The following is a 19,887-nucleotide window of genomic DNA, read 5'->3' on the forward strand; positions in this document are numbered from 1 at the left end:
GAGTGTTACTCTGTGTACGGTGTGTGGCGAGTGTTACTCTGTGTGGCGACTGGCAAGTGTTACTCTGTGTACACGGTGTGGCGACTGGCGAGTGTTACTCTGTGTACACAGTGTGTGGCGAGTGTTACTCTGTGTACATGGAAGTGCTGCCAGCTTATTAGTTGTAATAATGCATTATCCGCTGGGAGGCGACAGAAGTTACGCACTATAGCTTTAACCTAACCACATTAACTTTTACTTGCCCAAACCCTTCCTCCATAACTTTACATTAATTACACAACTTTAAGTTAAAGACGCAACGTCATTTGTGGGGCGCTATTTCGTAGGATATCATACAAACCTTTGTATGAGGATAAGTTGCTTTAGTGCTCTGGTTGCATCAGCCATGCATGAGTGCACAATCCAGGTGGATTTACATGTAGAGTTCACCTTGCCGTATTGTGCAAATTCTGCTGTTTACCTAGTTAGCATCAAGGCAACCTTCTGAACTTTTACTGCTGCACAGTGAGCTGCTTACCTTTGATGCTCACTACAATGTAAAATGCTAGTTGTGAGCAACACATTTTAACGGTAACATAGCAAGGTACAAATAGAAGAAGTGCATTTGACCATATTTGAGTAAGTGTTTGAAGCATATTCATGAGTAGCAGAGAACTTGAATATGCTAATGCTGTAGTTTGAGAAGGTGGTTGAAGTTGTGCTTTGAAAACTATGCTAACTATTCCAACTCCTATTGTCAGAAAATGTCAATACCTACAGGGGATGAGTCACCCCTCTTAAGAAAAATGTTCTGGTAGACTGACTGTATTTAATAGTAAGAATTGAACCATCACTTCAATAACCTACTTACCTGTTATGCAAAATGACAACAAGCTAGATACAACACATATCTACAATAGGCATGCTACAAGTACAATCCAACATTGAACAAACACAACTATAAAGCATAACTGCTAATATTTTCCTTTTGACATTTTGAAGGTTCTTTGGCCTGACAGTAGATGGTCATCTTTATTTCTATTGCTACCATTTTTGACATTAAACACATCATTTTCAAATATGTTATTTCAAAGCTAGCACTTGCCAGCTTTGTACTTTGTTGCCCCAATGGTTGGCAGGAGAATCTCCAATATCTAGAAATTAGATAATGTGATCATGTCCTTCTTTCCTAAATGTTGGAAAAAAGTAGCATTCAACATGTTAAGACTTTGTAATTGTCTCTAAATTGTCATTTTCTTGCTAAATTATAGTAAGGAAAATAGCCAAAAATCATCAGCACACATGACTGCGATATTTAACAATTTGGGGAAAAAAGCCTGTCAGGCAACCTAAAATTTACATATCAGGGAGAAAAAAAAGCCATCCACAGGTCCACATCATCTTGTTGAATGTCACCTGTTTTCCCAACTACTCACAGGCCACACAACCATTCAAATCTCACACAAAAATTAAAAATAAAATCTTCTAACACATTTATTAAGAAAAAAGGAAGCAAGAAAACACAAACACAAAGATGGAAATGCCAAGCAGAAGAGAGGGATTCAAGAAAAATAGAAGCCGCAAATTAAAGTCACAGCAATGTGATGTCTAGAGGGTCATAAGTACCAGATGAGATGGGGTAAGAGACAGCAGTGCAAGCACAACACAATAACCTATGGACAAAATAACATCAAATGGAAGGGTTTGTAAAATAAAACACTGAGACCGGCATCCATGGATTGTTTCATATGCAAAACTGTTTCTTTCCACCCTACCCAAGGAATTTTGTCCCCGGTGGGCCGAGCTGGAGGATTCTGCTAACCAAACTCTCTCCCTCATTAAGAGGTGGAGGGGCACTGGGTAGGTGGAGTTTACTGTGTGATCAACCAAACGTCCATACGCAGCAGTGAGGAAGAAAGAGCACACACAATGTTTTGGTTGGGTGCAAAATAAAAACCTTGGGGACTTATTTGCAGCAGTTGAATGAGATTATTAACATGGTGGTAATTTTTTGCTTCATGCCTATGGAGACCAAAAGTGTTACATACACACAATTTGGTAACACTTTCTATGAAGACCACATCTATAATGATTTATAGTAAATTCTAATGTATTTATTATGCTCTATGACTGCACTCATAAACACACATGATGCTTCCTGATGCACTATACCAACAGTCATAAAACATTATAGATGTGACTTATAAAAAAAATTCGAAGTGTCTTATGGATGCTCTTGACTAGTTATAAACTAGAGGTTGACTGATGGAGCTTATGATGCATTGTGAATACCTAAACTCACCTATACATACCTCAACAATCAGCTGTAGTACGGACTCATAGTGTAATAGTCCATGCAGTATCATAAGTTATCATTGCATGTGTTAAGTAAAGTACATATTGATGCATCTATAATAATGCATGCTTCATCATAACGTCTGATTGTTGGTGCTTAAGTGTGATGCATTCATGTATTTTTGCGAATCTTTGAGGCATCATATCATACACTAGAATACTCTGAAAATACTTTCAAAAGACTGAAGTCTGACACCCTCTCACATCTAAAGACAATGTGTCATGGGTCAGAGAGTTTTTAGTAACAGAATAAGATTTTGCAAAGACTGAGGATCTTGCATCTTGCTTCACTCATATAAATGGTTACATGAGGTGATTTTTGAAGCCAGTAATCTTTAGTTACTCCAGTGGCTATCGTTAGTTTGCAAATTGCTTTTGAGGGCTGCAGCAAATATTGTCCACATTTTCCTTCTCTCCTCTATCATGGCAGAATTGTGAGGACATGTTAGAGACACTCCTGTTTACTCCACAACTCCACTTTCTCCTCCTTTTCCATAGTACAAGATAAATGGCACAGTTGCTTCAGTAGCATTACCAGTCTGCATCTTGACCATGTTCCACTTGATCTTACCCTACTTTGCTGTGAACTGGCTGGTGTTACTTCTCTGTGATTGGCTAGTACTTATTTCCTCCAGTTTTCATTCTCGATTGATTAACTGTTAAAATTAACACGTTGCTACATTTGTCTTAGACTGTTGGAAAGATGGATAAAGTGGAGTTGTGGAGTAAACGGGAGGGTCTTTTTGACATGCCCTTACATTTGTGAGGACATGTCAAATGATAGAGTGGAGAAATAAATATGTGAACAGAAATTGCTACAGCCTCTGAAATACCCTGTAAGTATGCTAGCTAACTAACCACTGTAGGGGCTACTTGCAAGTTTATGTTAGCTACTGGAATGTTTGCTAGTAGCCTACAAGCTACCTTTACGTTTCAGCTGAAGCCTGCTAGCTTCAAAAATTATATCATGTAACCATTTATATGACTGAAGCAAGAAATCTTCAGCTGAAATGTATGGTTAGCTCAAGGGCTATTGCAAACATTATAGTAGCTAAAGTTAGCTTACTAGCAGCCTTGCTTGAAATGGGGAAAATGGTTAGCATATAGCATACTAACTGGAAATTCTGGTTGCTGCAACATTTCTTTCCACTTGTTTTCCAGTCTTGCAAATAATTTCTGTTTTTGCAAAAATCTGCTTCTGTGACAAAAAACTCTGACTTATGACACACTGTCCTTAGATGTGAGAGGATGTCAGACTTAAATCTTTTAAAAGTATTTTCAAAGTATTCAATTGTATGATAGACAATCACTTATGATGCAACATAGATTCTTTTAAATACATGAAAATGCAACACAATTTACTTAGCACCAAACATGAGACATTGTGATGAAGTATGCATTATTACAGATGCATCAATATGTACTTTACTTTACACATACAATGATAACTTATGATACATGGACTATGATAACATACTATGAGTCCTTACTACAGTTAATTGTTAAAGTGTGTATAGGTGAGTTTTGGTATTCATAATGCATCACAAGCCCCATCAGTCAACCTCTAGTTTATAACTAATCAAGAGCATCCATAAGATCCATAATTCATTATAAGTCATATCTATAATGTTTTATGACTGTTGATATAATACACCAGGAAGCATATTTATTATTTATGAGTGCAGTCATAGAGCATTATAAATGCATTATAAGTCAGTATGAATGGCCTTATAATGCATTAAAGATGCGGTCTTCATAGACAGTGTTACCCACAATTTAATATTATTATAAAATTGAAATTGTGAAATTATTCTGTATTTTTGTTTGAACTCGTTATTATGAGATGTTTTTTTCATACTGCTTCTTTTCATTATTACTGTCAGTTTCTTGTGGTTCCAGCAGTTTTTATTTTAAAATAACATATTAAAATAAAAAATAAACATTTTTCTGTTTCACATTGCTATTTTTTTCCAATGACAGTTTCATAATGGCACTTTTCATCACAAAGTCTTTTTCTGGCAATCAAGACAAACAGGGCAGTCCATCAAATGTGATTAGTTAGTCTCCTGGAATTAAAGGAAAGAATGACCTGATATAAACTGTTAATGTCTGTTATAGAGACAGAGCACATATAAGTCCCGCCCCCAGCGCAGGGGGAAACAATTCATTGCACTCCATTAACTTTGTACTGCGTGAAGGTGCTCCCTTGTCATTACTGTCTGCTAGAAAACAACAACAAAAAAATCCTAAAAGCTGCTTTGTGTTGTGGTGCACTACCAACATGGTAAGGAATCCATGATGAAGCATCCTTTAGATGGTGTCAGGATTACCTCCTAGAGGAGTTTAAATGCTGCAAGACTGAATTCCCCATTTTCTAAATAAAAGTGGTGTGCTACAAGGTTTACTACAAATTTTATCTGTGCCTAAATACAAAACTGCAAAGCACATTTGTATGCAGATGATACAATTCTTTATGCTTGTGCAACATCTGTGGAGAAAGCTGTATCAAAGCTTTAATGTGCATTTAACTGTGTGCACAAATCCTTGATTTTTTTTTTTACATGAGTCTACAACTGAATTCATGCCATTTACAATGTCAAGGAAGTGTTATCACAACACCTACTCCATCCGTTCCCTGAATGGGGCCCAAATTGAATTAGTTACAGAAAATAAAATATCTTAACATTGGGTAGATGACAAGTTTTTATTTAAAACACCTGTGCTTGAGCTCACAAAGAAGGTGACAATTAAACTGGGTGCATTTTGGTCATGCTTCTCTTGATTAAATAGAATGACAATTAACTCTTTCCTAAGTCCTGCGCCTGGACACTGACTGCTCAATCATAACGTAGCATTGGGCTGGTTCAGACCAGGGTCCTACAACAACATGGCTGTGCTTCAGATTTCCTTCATTTTTGATGAAGAAGGATTCTTTATGACACGGGATCAATCTGCAGCCTTTGCAGGTACGTTATTGAAGACGCAGCATGCAACTTCAAATACCGCAACAATGAGACAATGAGCCCCGTAGAGCACTTCACCTAATACTCTTATACTCCTCCTCAGATAAACATGATACATACCTTTCCATGTGTGTGTATGTGTGTGAGTGTGATTTCCTGCTGTTTTCAGAACTTGCCCTTATTTTTATCTTGATACTTGGCGTTTTACACAACTTGTTCCTGCCAGGGAAACGACATCTGTTTCCCATCACAATGTGTTCCAGTTCACCCTGTTCTTAGACTCCTCCCCAGAGTGAGACCATTTAGGATTACTCCATTTTAGTAAATGTGTTTTGCTTCTAACTTGACCTTAAGGGTCAAATATTTCTAGGCCTTTTCGCCACCACATTTTCAGGCTGGTTTTGCAGATTTCAAGCTAAACGTTGTGCCTGGGGTACATGTATTAATGATATTCGTTATATGGAGAGGTTGTAAAAAGACATATGTTTCTTCCTAAAATCAAACCCAGAAAAGTGCAGGGTTAGCCAGCTAGCTACTGAAGATATAGCCTACTGAATGTATACACATGCTGTTTTTTTGTTTTTTTTAGTGATTTTAACACTGAAAAAAAGGAACTAGCTCTGCTGTACAGGAACCAGTGAAGGGAAGCAGGGAAACTTTGCTGATATTCAACCAGTCATGTGCCATCGCACTGTGTGCAGATGAACGTTGTTTGTCTTTCCCTGGAAATCTCTGCCTGTCTGGCAGTGGAGGTCCAGGTGCTGGCAGCAACACAGGGGCGAAGCACCATTCATCTGCACACACTGCAACGCCACATAGCTGGTTCAATATCGGCAAAGTTTCCCTTTATATTCATTGTCTAATTGTCGCGATCACCAGTGATGCGGTGGTTCAGTGGATCTGTAGCCTATACTTTGGCTTTAGCTTCTAACTATCTGTCTTTGCTGCGGAGTGAGTTTGACATCCTGGATATATCCTTCAAACGCACTTTGTAGACCCCTCTGTCTGTTTCTCTCTGGAATCACTGTTTCATTTTTCCAAAATGATGATAATATTTCTTCAGGGAGTGCAGTTATTTACAGTGTGGGCTCCATGCTTGCTCCAACAGCTTATCAGACTATCACTAAGGGGTGGGGCTTAACAAAAGCTCAATTGACCAATCGACTATAATGTCAGTCTTAGACTATAGTGATCCACATTGAACTCACTAGATGCAGTCTGTCAAAGTTCCACACGTTTTATTGCTGGAGATGGTTCTAGAACTCACCGCTGTGAGTTATACAGAATGTGGAGTGGTTTTCTCTCCCCTGATAGATGGGGATGACATTGCCTCCTTTTTGTTCATATGGCATTGCTAGGAAAGTTATACTTCTATCTCAATTCTCTTTTAAATTCTCATCTCATTCTCATCACACACACAGGAATTCTTAACCTTTAAAATTCCCCAGATAAGTACTGAGATTGGTAAATTAGCTTTTAGTTTTTTCACACCAAATAGACAGAGCAAGTTACAAGAGGTATGTGTCACTAGTTCATTTCGAGTGTATGCTAGATAATTTGGTTGTTGTACAGTGTTCCTGCTCTGGTTATTTTTCATCTTTTTTTCTGTTTTTATTGCTCTTTATCATCCTCGACAGACATTACAGCTAGCTGTTTGTTTTTATGAACTTTTTCATTATTTTATTGTGGTTGCTATCCTATATTACATATCCTTCTTGCCCGTATGAATGGCATTGCTGTTTAAGAACTTAATGCTCTGTCAGTTCAAAGTGTGATGCGTTGCACTCTGTCTCTATACTAGAATTTCGTGAACCAAAATGTAAAAATGCGTCAGATTATTTTACAGTTTCATGGTCACTTATTTTCTGTATATACTAATTATTAAAACACATTATTTCACATTTATTTAATTATTAAATGTATTTAGATAATTTTGATATCTTTGGGCCTCTGTATATGTCTAAGCTTTTATTGGCCAGTAAGTGCAGTTTGGAAAACGCTGTCAGTAATGTTTCAAATGTTACCACTTTCACGCTAAATGACAAATATATTTAGACACATATTTCCTAAGTTTTGTTGTGGTAGAACCTCTGTCATGTCAGCAGGGGATATATTATGGATATACGATGGATACCAATCATGGTGCAGTATACTGGAGGTGGAGTTAATAAAGCCTTTTCATTTAGGGTTAGGGATAAGGTTAAAAAGAGTTAGACTGCAGCTGTTAAAAAAAGTAAACAGGGCATGCTGAAGAGCAAAGATTAACAGATCCCTGGTGCTGGGAGAAAGCAAGAGCAGATATAGAAACAGTTTAGTAATGCATAGGCAGAGGTTAAATTAATTTGAAAGAAAAAGGGCGGCAGGTTGTGAGATTCTCATTATAAGAGACAAAAATCAGTGTCCAGAGCTTACTACATCTTCATGTAGTATCAATTAATATCGGCTGATTTCTGCACTGATGATATTTCTCACTTTTCTGCTACCTCTCCATTTTCCTTCTCTCTTCATCCTATACTTCTACTAACTCCTAAAGCATTCATTCACTCCATCATGCATCCTGGTGCCTTACCCAAGGAACTGGGCTCCAGACGGCCCCACCTCAATGAGCCTACTTGCCAGGCCCTCACCCTCAACCATTGGCGGCATGGTGGCCAGACGGTGCCTCTTCACCAGCCGGCATGTCACCCGTGTGGGCGCACTGCACTTCCTGGGCGGGATGATGATGCGTAGGCCATTGTGCCGGCAACCACGCATTGCTCCGCCCCTGGCGTCCACCATGAAGCTGACCAGGAAGCTGATGTGGAAAAGGAGAGATTTCCACAAATTCAAGACATCTCTCATTGATCCCACGACCCAATCACCAGACTGAATGTTGGCATTTTACCTTTCTGCAAATGACGGAGAGATTACATTTGTATGTGATTATGTAACGGATACGTATCAACAATGATGTGGGTAATGTGTGGTTAGGTTAGGTTCAGGTACACAAAAACACTTGGTTATAGAAAAGATCATGTTTTGGCTTAAAATACCAGCTTTTGATGTTCAAATCCTGGCTGGAAATGGGGCGATCTAGGTAAAAAAAACAATCTCTTTTCATGGCATTCACTATCCCCACTGGAAACACAGTCTCACGTGGCTGAAAAACGCACACTTTTGGTGACTAAAAAACAAATGCAAATGCAGCGATGTCTCACTAAAAAACAATTACTTTTTGTGGCAGTTTCCCAGCAGAAAACACAGCAATGGCTTGATTAAAAAAAACAATAGTCATTTGTGGCATCATCCCAGCAGAAAACGTAGCAATGGCTTGATTAAAAAACAAAACAACCACTTTTCATGGAGCTATCCCAGCAAAAAACACAGCAATGGTTTGAGAAAAAAAACCACAAAACAAAACAAAAAAACACTTTTTCGTGCTGTTATCCCAGCAGAAAGTGCAACAATGGCTGCCACTATTCTGGCAGAAAAAAACAAAATTTGTAGTTTGTGGCAGAAAATGTAACAACGGCTTGATAAAAGAAACAACCAGTTTTTGTGGCACTTTCTCGGCAGAAAACGCAGCAGTCGCTTGATAAAAAACCCCAACTACTTTTCATGGCGCTATCCCAGCAGAAAATGCAGCAATGGCACGTTGCACTATCCCTGCTGGAATCACAGCCACTAAAAACACGTTTGGGGATTAAATAGCAGCTGGAGATTGGAGACTTGCTAAAAAACAACACCTCCAGATAACAGTCACTTTACAAACGTTGAGATGACATGTATGAAGCATACAAATGAAACATATCCGTGGTTTGCAGAAACATACAATGCCAACATTTTCTTGTGGTGACTGGACTGGATCCCATTAAGTGATGAGAATACAGACACCAAAGCTACTTTCTAGATTGTCTGCCCAGGTGCTAATGCTAGCAGGATCTCAAAACTGGAAAATTAAGACTTAACTGCCTTAAATGGATACGTTTTAATCTAATGTAGGACTACAAAGTTCAAGTTGAATGATCACTTTTGATTTTGGAAACAGCAGTTGACATAACAATCTTCACTAATGGTCCATTTACTCCCTTGTTCTGGAGCTTTTGACCAAATAACAATCTTCATCAGCAAACTAACAACTGCTGTATTAAAAAAAAAAATCCTAACAGGGCTCAGAAAACAGCAGCCACTGTGTCCACAAGAAGCAATGACAGAATAAATTTCTTTCAAAAGTTATATAGTTACAAAACGTTGTGGCATTGAGAGGCATTTTAAAAAAATAAAAAATACTATTTACTTGAAAGAACTGTAAATTAAAAGGTTTTATTTCAATAGACAAAACTATAACTAAAAACTCAGTCTTCTTACTGTCTCATAATTTGTAATATTATCCATGCAGACAGTAATCTAGTGGGGTCTTTTCGCTGACTTTGATGTCTATTTTCTCAACGCTGAATGGGCACCATGACCAACAGCTTCATCTCTGTAAGTCTCATGAAGTTGCACCAAACATTTTGACTCAGTAGCTGTAGACTCTTTGACTTTACTCCTCATGCAAAGTAGCAAATACAGTATGCAAACGGATCACACATCTCAGTGAGCGGGAATATGGGTGTGATGATGTGACATTACAAACTGATACCATACCCACTTCTAATATGATCTGCCCTGGCCTTCAGCAAAGCAGACAACACAGTTTTTAAAACACACACAGACACATAAAAACACGTGTTATTGGATTCAACAGCAAGACCAGTAACCTGTTAAAAGACAAAGGATGCTGTCTTCCATTGCTCAAACAAACCTCACTGTTTTCATTTAACATTGAAGGACAGTAACATATACAGTAACTCTCCTGACTGACAAATAGTATAAGCTAGACCATTGTTCTGTGTAAGATCAAATGTTAATTTTCCTGATATAGAATCATACTTATTTTATGTAATAAAACTTTTGTTATGCTAAAATATTTCTCAGGTCAGAGGGTATGTTAGTGGAAATGCACATTTAACAAGACATTGTATGAAATCAAAAAGCATGTCCTCAACATTCACCTCTTCCTTTTGCCCAGATATCCACAATTTAATGTTTGTTTACCTGAACAGTCCATATCACATGACCCTTCCATGTGGAGGCATCATCTCTGGGACTTGGAATTTGGAGCCAGGTGAAATATTTTGACAATTCAAGTTAGATTACAATAACTTGACACATTTTAAACCAAGAAAAAAGTCTAAGAGGCGATGACTGCTGAGGACAGTGACACGTACACCCCTCCACCTGGAGAGCACACTGTGAGGGGAGGAAGAGAGTGATGAAAATGAGGAGGAGAATGATTTAACCAAGGTGCAGAGGTTCACCTGCTGTGGTCTCCATGATCATGGCACGGAGAGGAATGGCTAAAAACGACAACCACATCAGACAGAAAGGAATCAAAAGGCAAGCGGAAACATTTCAGAGAAACCCAGAGAGAGAAAAAACAGAGCAGACACGAGACAAGCAGAATCAGGAAAAGAGGCCATTTGTTGTGGAATTCAGAGCATGAACATACATTTTTTTAAGACAGTCAACCAGTACTGACATCATTACTTCAATGTCAATACTGCTAGTGTACTGTAGGAGAGCAGTGGCAATTTCAGTCAGTATTTACAATACTTTCACTTCATATGTTTAGCAAGAACCACTAAAACATTATTGCTAAATTGTGGATTTATTACACTAAAGTGTCATTGATGCTACTTCTGTAACGTCTATCCCTATGTGTGTCCATCATTTTGTATGTGTTGTGTAATAAGCTACTGGGTGCTGTAATTTCCCACAGGATTAATACAGTAGCTATATCCATCCATCCATCCATCCATCCATCCATTTATTTCATCATGGAAAAAAGGTTGCTGAGGGAAAAGTTTCATTATAGTTTTTGTCAATGAAATTAACACTTTAGGCACCATCTTGCCATCCGGTATCTAGTTATTACTAAAATCTATGGGCTGTTGTCCAGCAAGAAACAGTTCAAGCATGGGAACAGGGAACAGAGAAGCCCAGATTGATGCTTCAGGATGTACCTCAGAATGCTTTTCATGGGCATGGCAACATTTCACAACAGAAATCACATTTTACCAAGCAGCCTTTGGTCTGCAATGAAATTCTCTACTGACTCAGGAAAATATGTTACCATATCTTTACTCTGGAAATCATATAAAGAAGAGAGCTTACTGTATGAATTTATATATTTTACAAGCCATATAGATGTGAATTCACAAAAAATCATTGTGTAATTTTGAGCCAAGCCCCCTGAAATGCATTTTTTGTTTATTGGACGTTCTAAATAAAAATAGTGGTATCTTGCTAACTGCTTCATTGTTTAGCTACCTAAAGCTGCTTAGATGACACCTGACGGATTAAAGGATGATTAGAGACATTACAACAGGCCAAAACTTTGTTACAAATAATAATATCCTCAAATTTCTCTTGTAGGCTACTGTACACCTGTGTGCTACAATGTATTCCCTGTAAAAGCTACCAAGTTGGAGAAAGCACTGTACTAGCACACTCCAAGCACTAGATACCACCTTTAATCAAGAAGGGAATTCACCAATTAAGAAAAGCTGTAATTAAATGTAAATAAGAACTTAAAATATAAAAGCTTTCAGGACTTGAAGAGATTGGGTTAATTGTTATTTAATATTTATGTATATACAAGATGTTTCAGCATGTGTATGTCAAACTATTTCTACATTTCATCCTGTGCCTGCGTATGTGTTTAAAAATGGTAACATTTGCGCTGTTTATTTAGTAATCATTTTCTCCAGTCTGACAGTACCTACCCAGAGTGAATGGGACTGGAGGATAAAGCCACATTGTCCAGGTTCTCTGTGCCCCAACTCAGACGATATGAATCCCTCTCATTCTCTCTGGCAAGTGATGAAACCTGGAATCAAAGAACCTCTTATTAGATATATACTATACTACATATTTCCTTAAGAAGGAAGATTCTTAGTCATGTCCCCTTAAACCTAGGGTTCCCACACCTTCCAAAACACAAAATTCAATGACTTTTCAAGTACTTTCCAGGCCCACTTTCCACAATTTCAAGGACTTGTCACAGCAAAGGTGTGTTTTCAGATTGCATTTGAAAGCGGAAAGGGAGTCAATATTGTGAATGTCATGGGGGAGAGAGTTCCAAAGGCTGGGGGCGAATGGCTAAAGGCTCTAGAACCCATGGTAGTCAAGCGGGCAGACGGTAATGTCAGTTGGATTGCAGAAGCAGATCTCAGAGTATGGGAGGTTATGCATATATGAAGGAGTTCAGACAGGTAGGAAGGGGCTTGATTATGAAGGGCCTTAAAGATGAGAAGCAGAATCGGACTACATGACTACTCCACGGTCGCATGACTCTTGACATCACCGCCACTAAGCTTTCAACTGATTTCGGCTGCTTTATTTTAAAAACATTGTATAATGGGGAAATCGGACTGTTTAAGCTAAATAAGAAGCTGTAATGGCGGACTGCCAGCACTCTCGCCTGTTCGGGGGTGATGACGTTAATGTCCCCGACAGAGTTTGTAGTCGTATTGAGCAACTTGTTAGCAACCGCCTTTTTTACGACACGTAAAAGCTTCAACATTCACAAGTAGGGTATTTACTGACGTGTTTTATGTCGTAGAACAAAACCTGAAACTCGCTTAAGCTTTTGTTAACCACAGAACTTATTTGAGGCATTTTACCAAAATCCCATTCAAAAAACGTATTGACTTTTAGACGAGAGAACCAGAAGTGCTAAAAGCGCTAACAGAGTTCCGGGTTTACTGGCACACTCTATTATTAACTTGTTTAACAGCGAAATACTGCGTTGTTGACGTTAGACCAGGTTTTTGTTGGTCGCTGGCGCATTTGCTTTTTACGTCATCTAACTAGCAACGCGCCATGACTGCCCCTGACCACTCCTCATTTTTAGACCAACACACCCAGTGAAGTGTAAGTTCATTTGCTAGTTAGACGACAAGGGCGCAGGGCGTGAAAATGACAACTGCGCCTGCATCTAAATAGCAATGACACTTGCGACATGGATTATGCGGCCTCCGCCGTCCGCTTTAGACCATCTAAATAGGGCCCTAAAAGTTATGAGCAAAACCCAGAACGTTGTTGGACTCCTTTATTCCCTTACACACACTCACGTCGCTTACACAAGGAGTGTACTGTACCTGGTGACTGGCGAGCATCTCCTCCATCATGCCTTCATGTTTAGGGGAGTAGTAGCTGTGGTGGGTGGGTGTGAAGGACCTGTCTGAACTGGAGCAGAGAAGAAACCAGTGAAGCTCAATGATCATGACAACAGCAGAGATCACAGTAGGTCAGGCATTACAGTTATGAAGATTACAGAGAAAGTGTGCTTTAATATCAATTCCACAAACAGGGATAAATGTTAACTATCAAAATCAGCTGATGTGGACAACTGTCGTAGGAGTCCCTACCCTGGAGCTCATGACTTTGAAAAGAAATTGGAAAAAAAAAACTCATTAAATGAGTGGACTGATAACATATTACACTCATTTAAAATGTTTAAATGTTAATGGTAAATCAACAACTATGTTTCACATTACAGCTGCTTTAACACCAACATTAACAGCATCTAGGCTGTCACTTCTTACATTTTTACTATATATTAAACCTTAGCTGGGCAGTTTCATGTTGGTGTCACTGGGCAAAAGTACCGTAATAACCTCTGAACATATTGAACATATTAATTCAAGTGGTCTGAGAGAAAACTAGACTTCTCCACCTCCTCTTGGCTCTGTTTTTAGGCTTGTAGAAAATCTAGACTGTGACAGGAGTGTTTGGCCAATCACAGGTCTTTTCAGAGAGAGGGCATTCCTGTTGGCTGTTCTACAAACATATAGCCCTATATGTGTGCACGTCCCTTCAGATGGTGAAAGTCCGATTTAATAGAGGAGAATCCTGCAGAAAAAGTTGCTATTCCAGCATTGGCAACAACTGCCTACAATGCAAAGCAACCTAAAATGGAAGATGGACTCATTAAAAGGAGAGTCTAAAACAAAGTCTGACAATAAACAAAATAAATGAGTAAATAACAGTTAAGTGTTTCAGAGATGGAGAGAAAATGTTGCTAATAGTTTAGCCTTCTGCTGACTGGAGCCAATGGCTCATGGCTCAAGGCATTAGCTAAAATCTCAAATCACAGGGAGTCCTCTGCCTCACTTCCCACCGCTACAGACCATCTCTCCTGTAGGACAGGCAGCAGCAGTTCTGGAGACGGGCCTTCAGTCAGCGGCTGCAGTAACCTGATTCCAGCCAGTAAAACCCCAGGTCCAGACAGACAGCCCCAACTTCCAGCCGGATCAGGAAACTTTCTGGTGCTGTTGTTACACAGGCTAGACCTGTTGCTGTTGTTGAGCACCACCTTGCAATGACTGCTTGGGCTGCTACAGCTGTGAGCTGAAGGTCCATCCTAAGAGCTGTTTCCCTGCCCTTCCCCTTGGAGAAGCAGTCAACAGCAGCAGAGAACTGCACACTGTGATTTGAGGCTAGGCAGAGGGACCACAGGGTTTGGTAGCTAGCTTATTCTTCTCTAATATGTGGTCTGCTAAACAGAGAGAGAGCTTTAAAATTAAATAAGATTAAATAAATCAATGTATGGGAAACACAAGGTCACTGTATGAACTGTACATATGCATATGGTACAGAGGAGGTCATATTTTCAAGTTCTGATGCTTTACCCCAGCTTTAACAGGCATGTATAACATACAGCTCATTACCAATTCAAAGTGTTTACAGCTGCCCTAGCAGGTGTATACTACTGTAAGTTTGTGCAACACATTCTTCATGACATATCAATGTCTGGTCGAGATATGACGTGTAATGTACCCTGGGTGTGTGATGTTCTGGGACGCCGTGTCTACTGCAGCCTGTTACATGTATAGTCTGTTTTCAAAATACACTTCCATTTTCACAAGAAATGTACAGTTTCCTTACAGTGTCTTTAAAAAAAATGAACTACATCTGTACAACACTGCCAATTGACTTTTTTTTTTTTCCTTCAACAACAAAAAAAAAAACACAGAGAAAAAAACAGAGAAATCAGAAGTAGTCTGACTGACTAACTTCTATTCAATCCCCAGCCCCAGGGAGACTGTGAAACTGGTTAAATCAGCAGTGCTGATGATGTAAAAGACCAGATATCAGGCCAGCGTCAGCACATACCTTTGCATTCGACTATGAAGGCATGACAAGGAGGACCAACGATGAGGTATGAGCAGAAGAGGTTGCAAAACACACACATATACACACAAATATATAAACACAGGCAATTAGTTGTAGAGTCAATTGTCCTTGAGAGGAAATATGTCTTAAAATACGTAAATATACATACACACTAATTAATGATCAAGTTAGAACTAAAATACACAGAGAGTATCAGTGATTAGAGTGGAACAGGCTCAAAGAGGGACCAGATCCAGGACAGAGGGATGTCGTATGCTGTGAAGCCCTCCGAGGAAAATTGTTATTTGTGATATTGGGCTTTATAAATAAAATTGATTGATTGATTGATTGATTACGATCAACAGGGAATCATAACTGGGAGTCAGATGTTATAAAAAAGATTGCACGGTAAAATGGGAACATCAACAGCTCCTGTTACCCCATGCTTTAAAAGTGTGTATGGAGCACAAGGAACAATTGTTTGCTCCATGGAGCAGATGAGCATTTGTTAATGCATGGAATGCATAAACATGTGCTCTGAGTCAGATGCAACACATGCAAAGACAAAAAGTTCTCACTTACAGGGAAATGCTTAGTTAGCTGGTTTACCAAATCAACACTTAACTCTAATAAAACTGATCTGGTTGCTTATTAGCAAAAGTCAACATGTGACAGAATTAGATGTACCTGTCAGTTCGTCCTCCTTCCAGACTGAAGCGGAGGTAGTTCATTCCATCCAGGTACTGTCCTGGCAAGGAGTCATCTCCCAGCTCCCTGAGGTCCTCAGCCCTCAAATACTCCCCTCCGTCACCTGTCATCGTGTCATCACCTTCACAGAGCAAAGACAAGAGTGGAGGTCAATTCAAAAATGAAAATTTTACAGACTGATTGAAAGAACACTCCAGGGTTTGGGGACATCTGGCTGCCAGGTTACCATTGATATGAACAAAGACATCAAATTACTCAAATGTAACTTAGCACCAGTGCTAAAATGCTAGCAATATAATAATTTGAGAGATAAGAGGCAATTAGTATGAACAAAAATAGAGTGTAAGAGGAAAGAATATGTCTTATCTTTGGCCTGTGTATTTTGAGAGTTTAAAAAAATATTAATTTAATGTGATGTGCTGTATCTTCTGTAGAGTGCTCCTTAGGTACAAACATATAGACTGAATCACTGTGATGTTGCACAACAACAGTCACTTTCATTTATATAACTGGCACTTGATTACAACTGTGGAGACATGTAAAATTGGCAAAATTGTTTACTTCTGTTGTCATTTTCAGCTGTGACTATAATGTTTTAAGATTTATAGTTAAAGGTCCGAGCTGTTTCTGCTGACCTTTTGTAATGTACTCTGGTGCTGGGGCTGTGGCAAAATGAATTTCAGCCACATAAAAAAACCTATATCAGTGTAACTGTACGTTCACACCAAAAGCTGCCAGGGCTGTGGCGACTAGAGGCGTTTTGAGCTGCAAAAGCGATGAGCGGCGGCGGTTTGGCGAACTGAGCTGCAAATGAAAGTTGAAGACTGGTTAACTTTATGCAAATTAGCTATGACGCGTTTGAGCTGCAAATGACCAGCAACCAATCGGAATGTAGATGTCAATCGCTTGTGTGGAACACAGAGAACATCCTCAGAAACTTTTAGTTCCTACCACACATTCGTTCCTACTTCAAAACAAGCAGCAAGCTGTCAAACTGATCTATGTTCAGCCTAAAGTAGCGCTTGAACCTCTCCTCATCCAGCCACAGCTCCCGCACCAGCCGATGATATTCCCCGTGCTGTTCACGGCTCCGGAGGATATCGTGAACCCAGACCCGACGGCGGCTACAACCACGCAGGTACCACACAGCAGCACAAATCAATTCAACATGGAAGAGTGTCTTCTTCCATGTTGACTCGATACACAAGTGTGGACAAGCGCACATACTTATACAATTTCTTTGTGTTCTGGAACGCTTGTTATTTGCGGGAATGCAATTTATTTACTCTCCTTACCACCAGTTTATCTAATCACACTGTAGGCGCTCGAACCCAAACCATTGACAGTGTTTCCCCTAAGTTCAATCAAAAAAATTTGCTCATATTCGGTTTGGGTTTGGCCCACTTGACATGCTGCTGTGTTGTGCTACAGCCTATTGAAGTGCTGGAATTTGTTATTTACGTGACAATGCCTGAATGCATCACAGGCTGTGTGTGTTTAATGTTTAATGTCAGACCTATTTAGACTTTTTAATCCTGTTTTCATTGTCCAAACGTGAAGGTTTCTGTACTCAGGCAAATGCACAAAGTCACATTTCTGTGCTCCAGCCAGTAACCAGCTTTGCAGCTCCTTTAAGTGAGAAGCATAATCGAACGTTCAGAATTTGACATCATGAGTGTCTTGAGCTGCTTTCGCTGCCACAAATATTTTTCCAGCGGCACTGCTAGAGCGAATTCAGCTATTTTGCAGCTCTGGCAGCTTTTGGTGTGACCGTACAGTAAGTGTGCGCTATATTTGAGTATTTGCTCCACTTTACACACTAACCAACTGAAGCAGCTGTAAACCAGCAACTCTTGTGTTCTGCTAAGTTACTTGACTGTTTTTGTCAGTAGAGTCTGGTGGCTTTGATATAACGGCTTCAATTCCCTGCCAGAAAGGGCTGTCTGACAGCAGAGTAAAGAGGTGAAATTATTCTAAATATAATGCTCACTGAAACTGACATAGAATTGTTTTGGTGGGCCTTTTTTAGGTGGCTAAAAACTAACTGAGACAAGACTTCCAGTTTACGCCTGACATGGAGTAGTCGCAAGTTCAACGTGCTCCGTATATTTTGTCATATTCATTTCAGTGCGACACGACATTTTAATATTCTGGTGGCGTAGCTTTGTAGCTTACACGTTTAAAACCCTTTGGACATTTCACGGCGAGTAGGACACAGAAGAAGTCAAGTTGCGGTGCAAAGTTTAATTAGCTCTGCACTCAAGCAGACGCTAATGGATAATGCTAGCGCTAGCCTCCACCATCCCGACGTGGACCCTCCATCACCTACAGGGCAATCCGAGGAGAGCGCTCTTCTTCAGCTAATTAAGGCGGAGATGGCCACCTCTCATCAGCTACTGGGAGACATAATTAAACAAGAGATGGCTACTTTCCATGCTGAAATCAAACATGATCTGGAGGCCCTCCGCCAGGCTACCAAGGCTGACATCGCTGCTCTAAGAACGAAGTTTAGAGCCGAGGTGGCGTCTTTCTGCTCTACACAGACCGAGACGGCTACCACTATACGGGAGATGCATCAGTGAGATGAAGAGCGCCATTTCAAACCTCAAGCATAATACTGATAGTAATACTGTCGATAAACTGAAAGACCGGAATGACGATTTAGAAAACAGAAGCCGCCGTCCGAATTTGAGGATTATCGGGATCCCCGAGGGTGTGGAAAATGGCAACCCTACGGCAATGATGGCTTCGTTTTTTAGCTAGGTGCTGGGCAATGAGATAACTAATCCCCTGGTGCTAGACCGTGCTCATCGGTCTCTGGCTCCAAAACCCAAACCCAGCGACCACCCAAGACCCATGATAGTGTGGCTACACTATTATTTGGACAAGGAGAAGATCCTACAAATATCCAGAAATAAGAGCGAGCTCAAATTCAGAGGGGCAAGAGTTCACATTTTCCCGGACATGCGCCCTGAGCTAAGCCGCCGCAGAGCAGCTTTTACCCTGCTCAAGGCCAAGCTGAGACAGGCAGGCATCTCATACGGATTGTACCACCCAGTGGAGCTGCGCCTCATCTCTGATGGCATCTCGTGCTCATTTTTTCTCGCTAAACGGATATGTCCCTCCTTGTATATGTAACCCAAATAAAAAGGAGCGTGTTTTTTATTGTTCAATTTAATTTCAATGTAGACTAAAATTATATCCTATTGATACACATGTATCAATAACGTTTTTTTGTTTTCAATCCTAGTACATACTTTTATTTTCTCTTATTTCTTTCTTTGAGCTTTATCGGACTTTATATGAAAAAAATCATAGATTTATGGGGGGTGGGGGGTGGTTGGGGATTGTGTGTGTTTTGTGTTTTTGTGTGTGCACACGCGCCAATGTCAGCCATATTTTTTGGATGTTGTGACTGCAGTTAATCAATTTTCAATTTTCAATTTCAATTTTATTTATAAAGCCCAATATCACAAATCACAATTTGCCTCACAGGGCTTTACAGCATACGACATCCCTCTGTCCTTATGACCCTCGCAGCGGATAAGGAAAAACTCCCCAAAAAAACCCCTTTAACGGGGAAAAAAAACGGTAGAAACCTCAGGAAGAGCAACTGAGGAGGGATCCCTCTTCCAGGACGGACAGACGTGCAATAGATGTCGTACAGAACAGATAAGCATAA

At 39.8% G+C, this 19,887-nt stretch overlaps 1 protein-coding gene across 1 annotated transcript in view; it reads right to left on the reverse strand.

Annotated features, from left to right (window-relative positions):
* The window catches only part of ank2b (ankyrin 2b, neuronal), a 157,526-nt gene that overhangs the window by 51,388 nt on the left and 86,251 nt on the right, over positions 1-19,887 (reverse strand). The window contains exons 25-30 of the mRNA XM_050066933.1: positions 16,185-16,326; positions 13,481-13,568; positions 12,104-12,207; positions 10,637-10,675; positions 7,867-8,091; positions 1,755-1,853 (exon numbers count right to left, since the gene is read on the reverse strand). Coding sequence (XP_049922890.1) covers positions 1,755-1,853; positions 7,867-8,091; positions 10,637-10,675; positions 12,104-12,207; positions 13,481-13,568; positions 16,185-16,326 — 697 coding nt within the window. The remainder of the gene's footprint in view (positions 1-1,754; positions 1,854-7,866; positions 8,092-10,636; positions 10,676-12,103; positions 12,208-13,480; positions 13,569-16,184; positions 16,327-19,887) is intronic.

This window comes from Epinephelus moara, chromosome 17 (assembly GCF_006386435.1).
Source record: "Epinephelus moara isolate mb chromosome 17, YSFRI_EMoa_1.0, whole genome shotgun sequence".
Lineage (NCBI taxonomy): Eukaryota > Metazoa > Chordata > Actinopteri > Perciformes > Serranidae > Epinephelus > Epinephelus moara.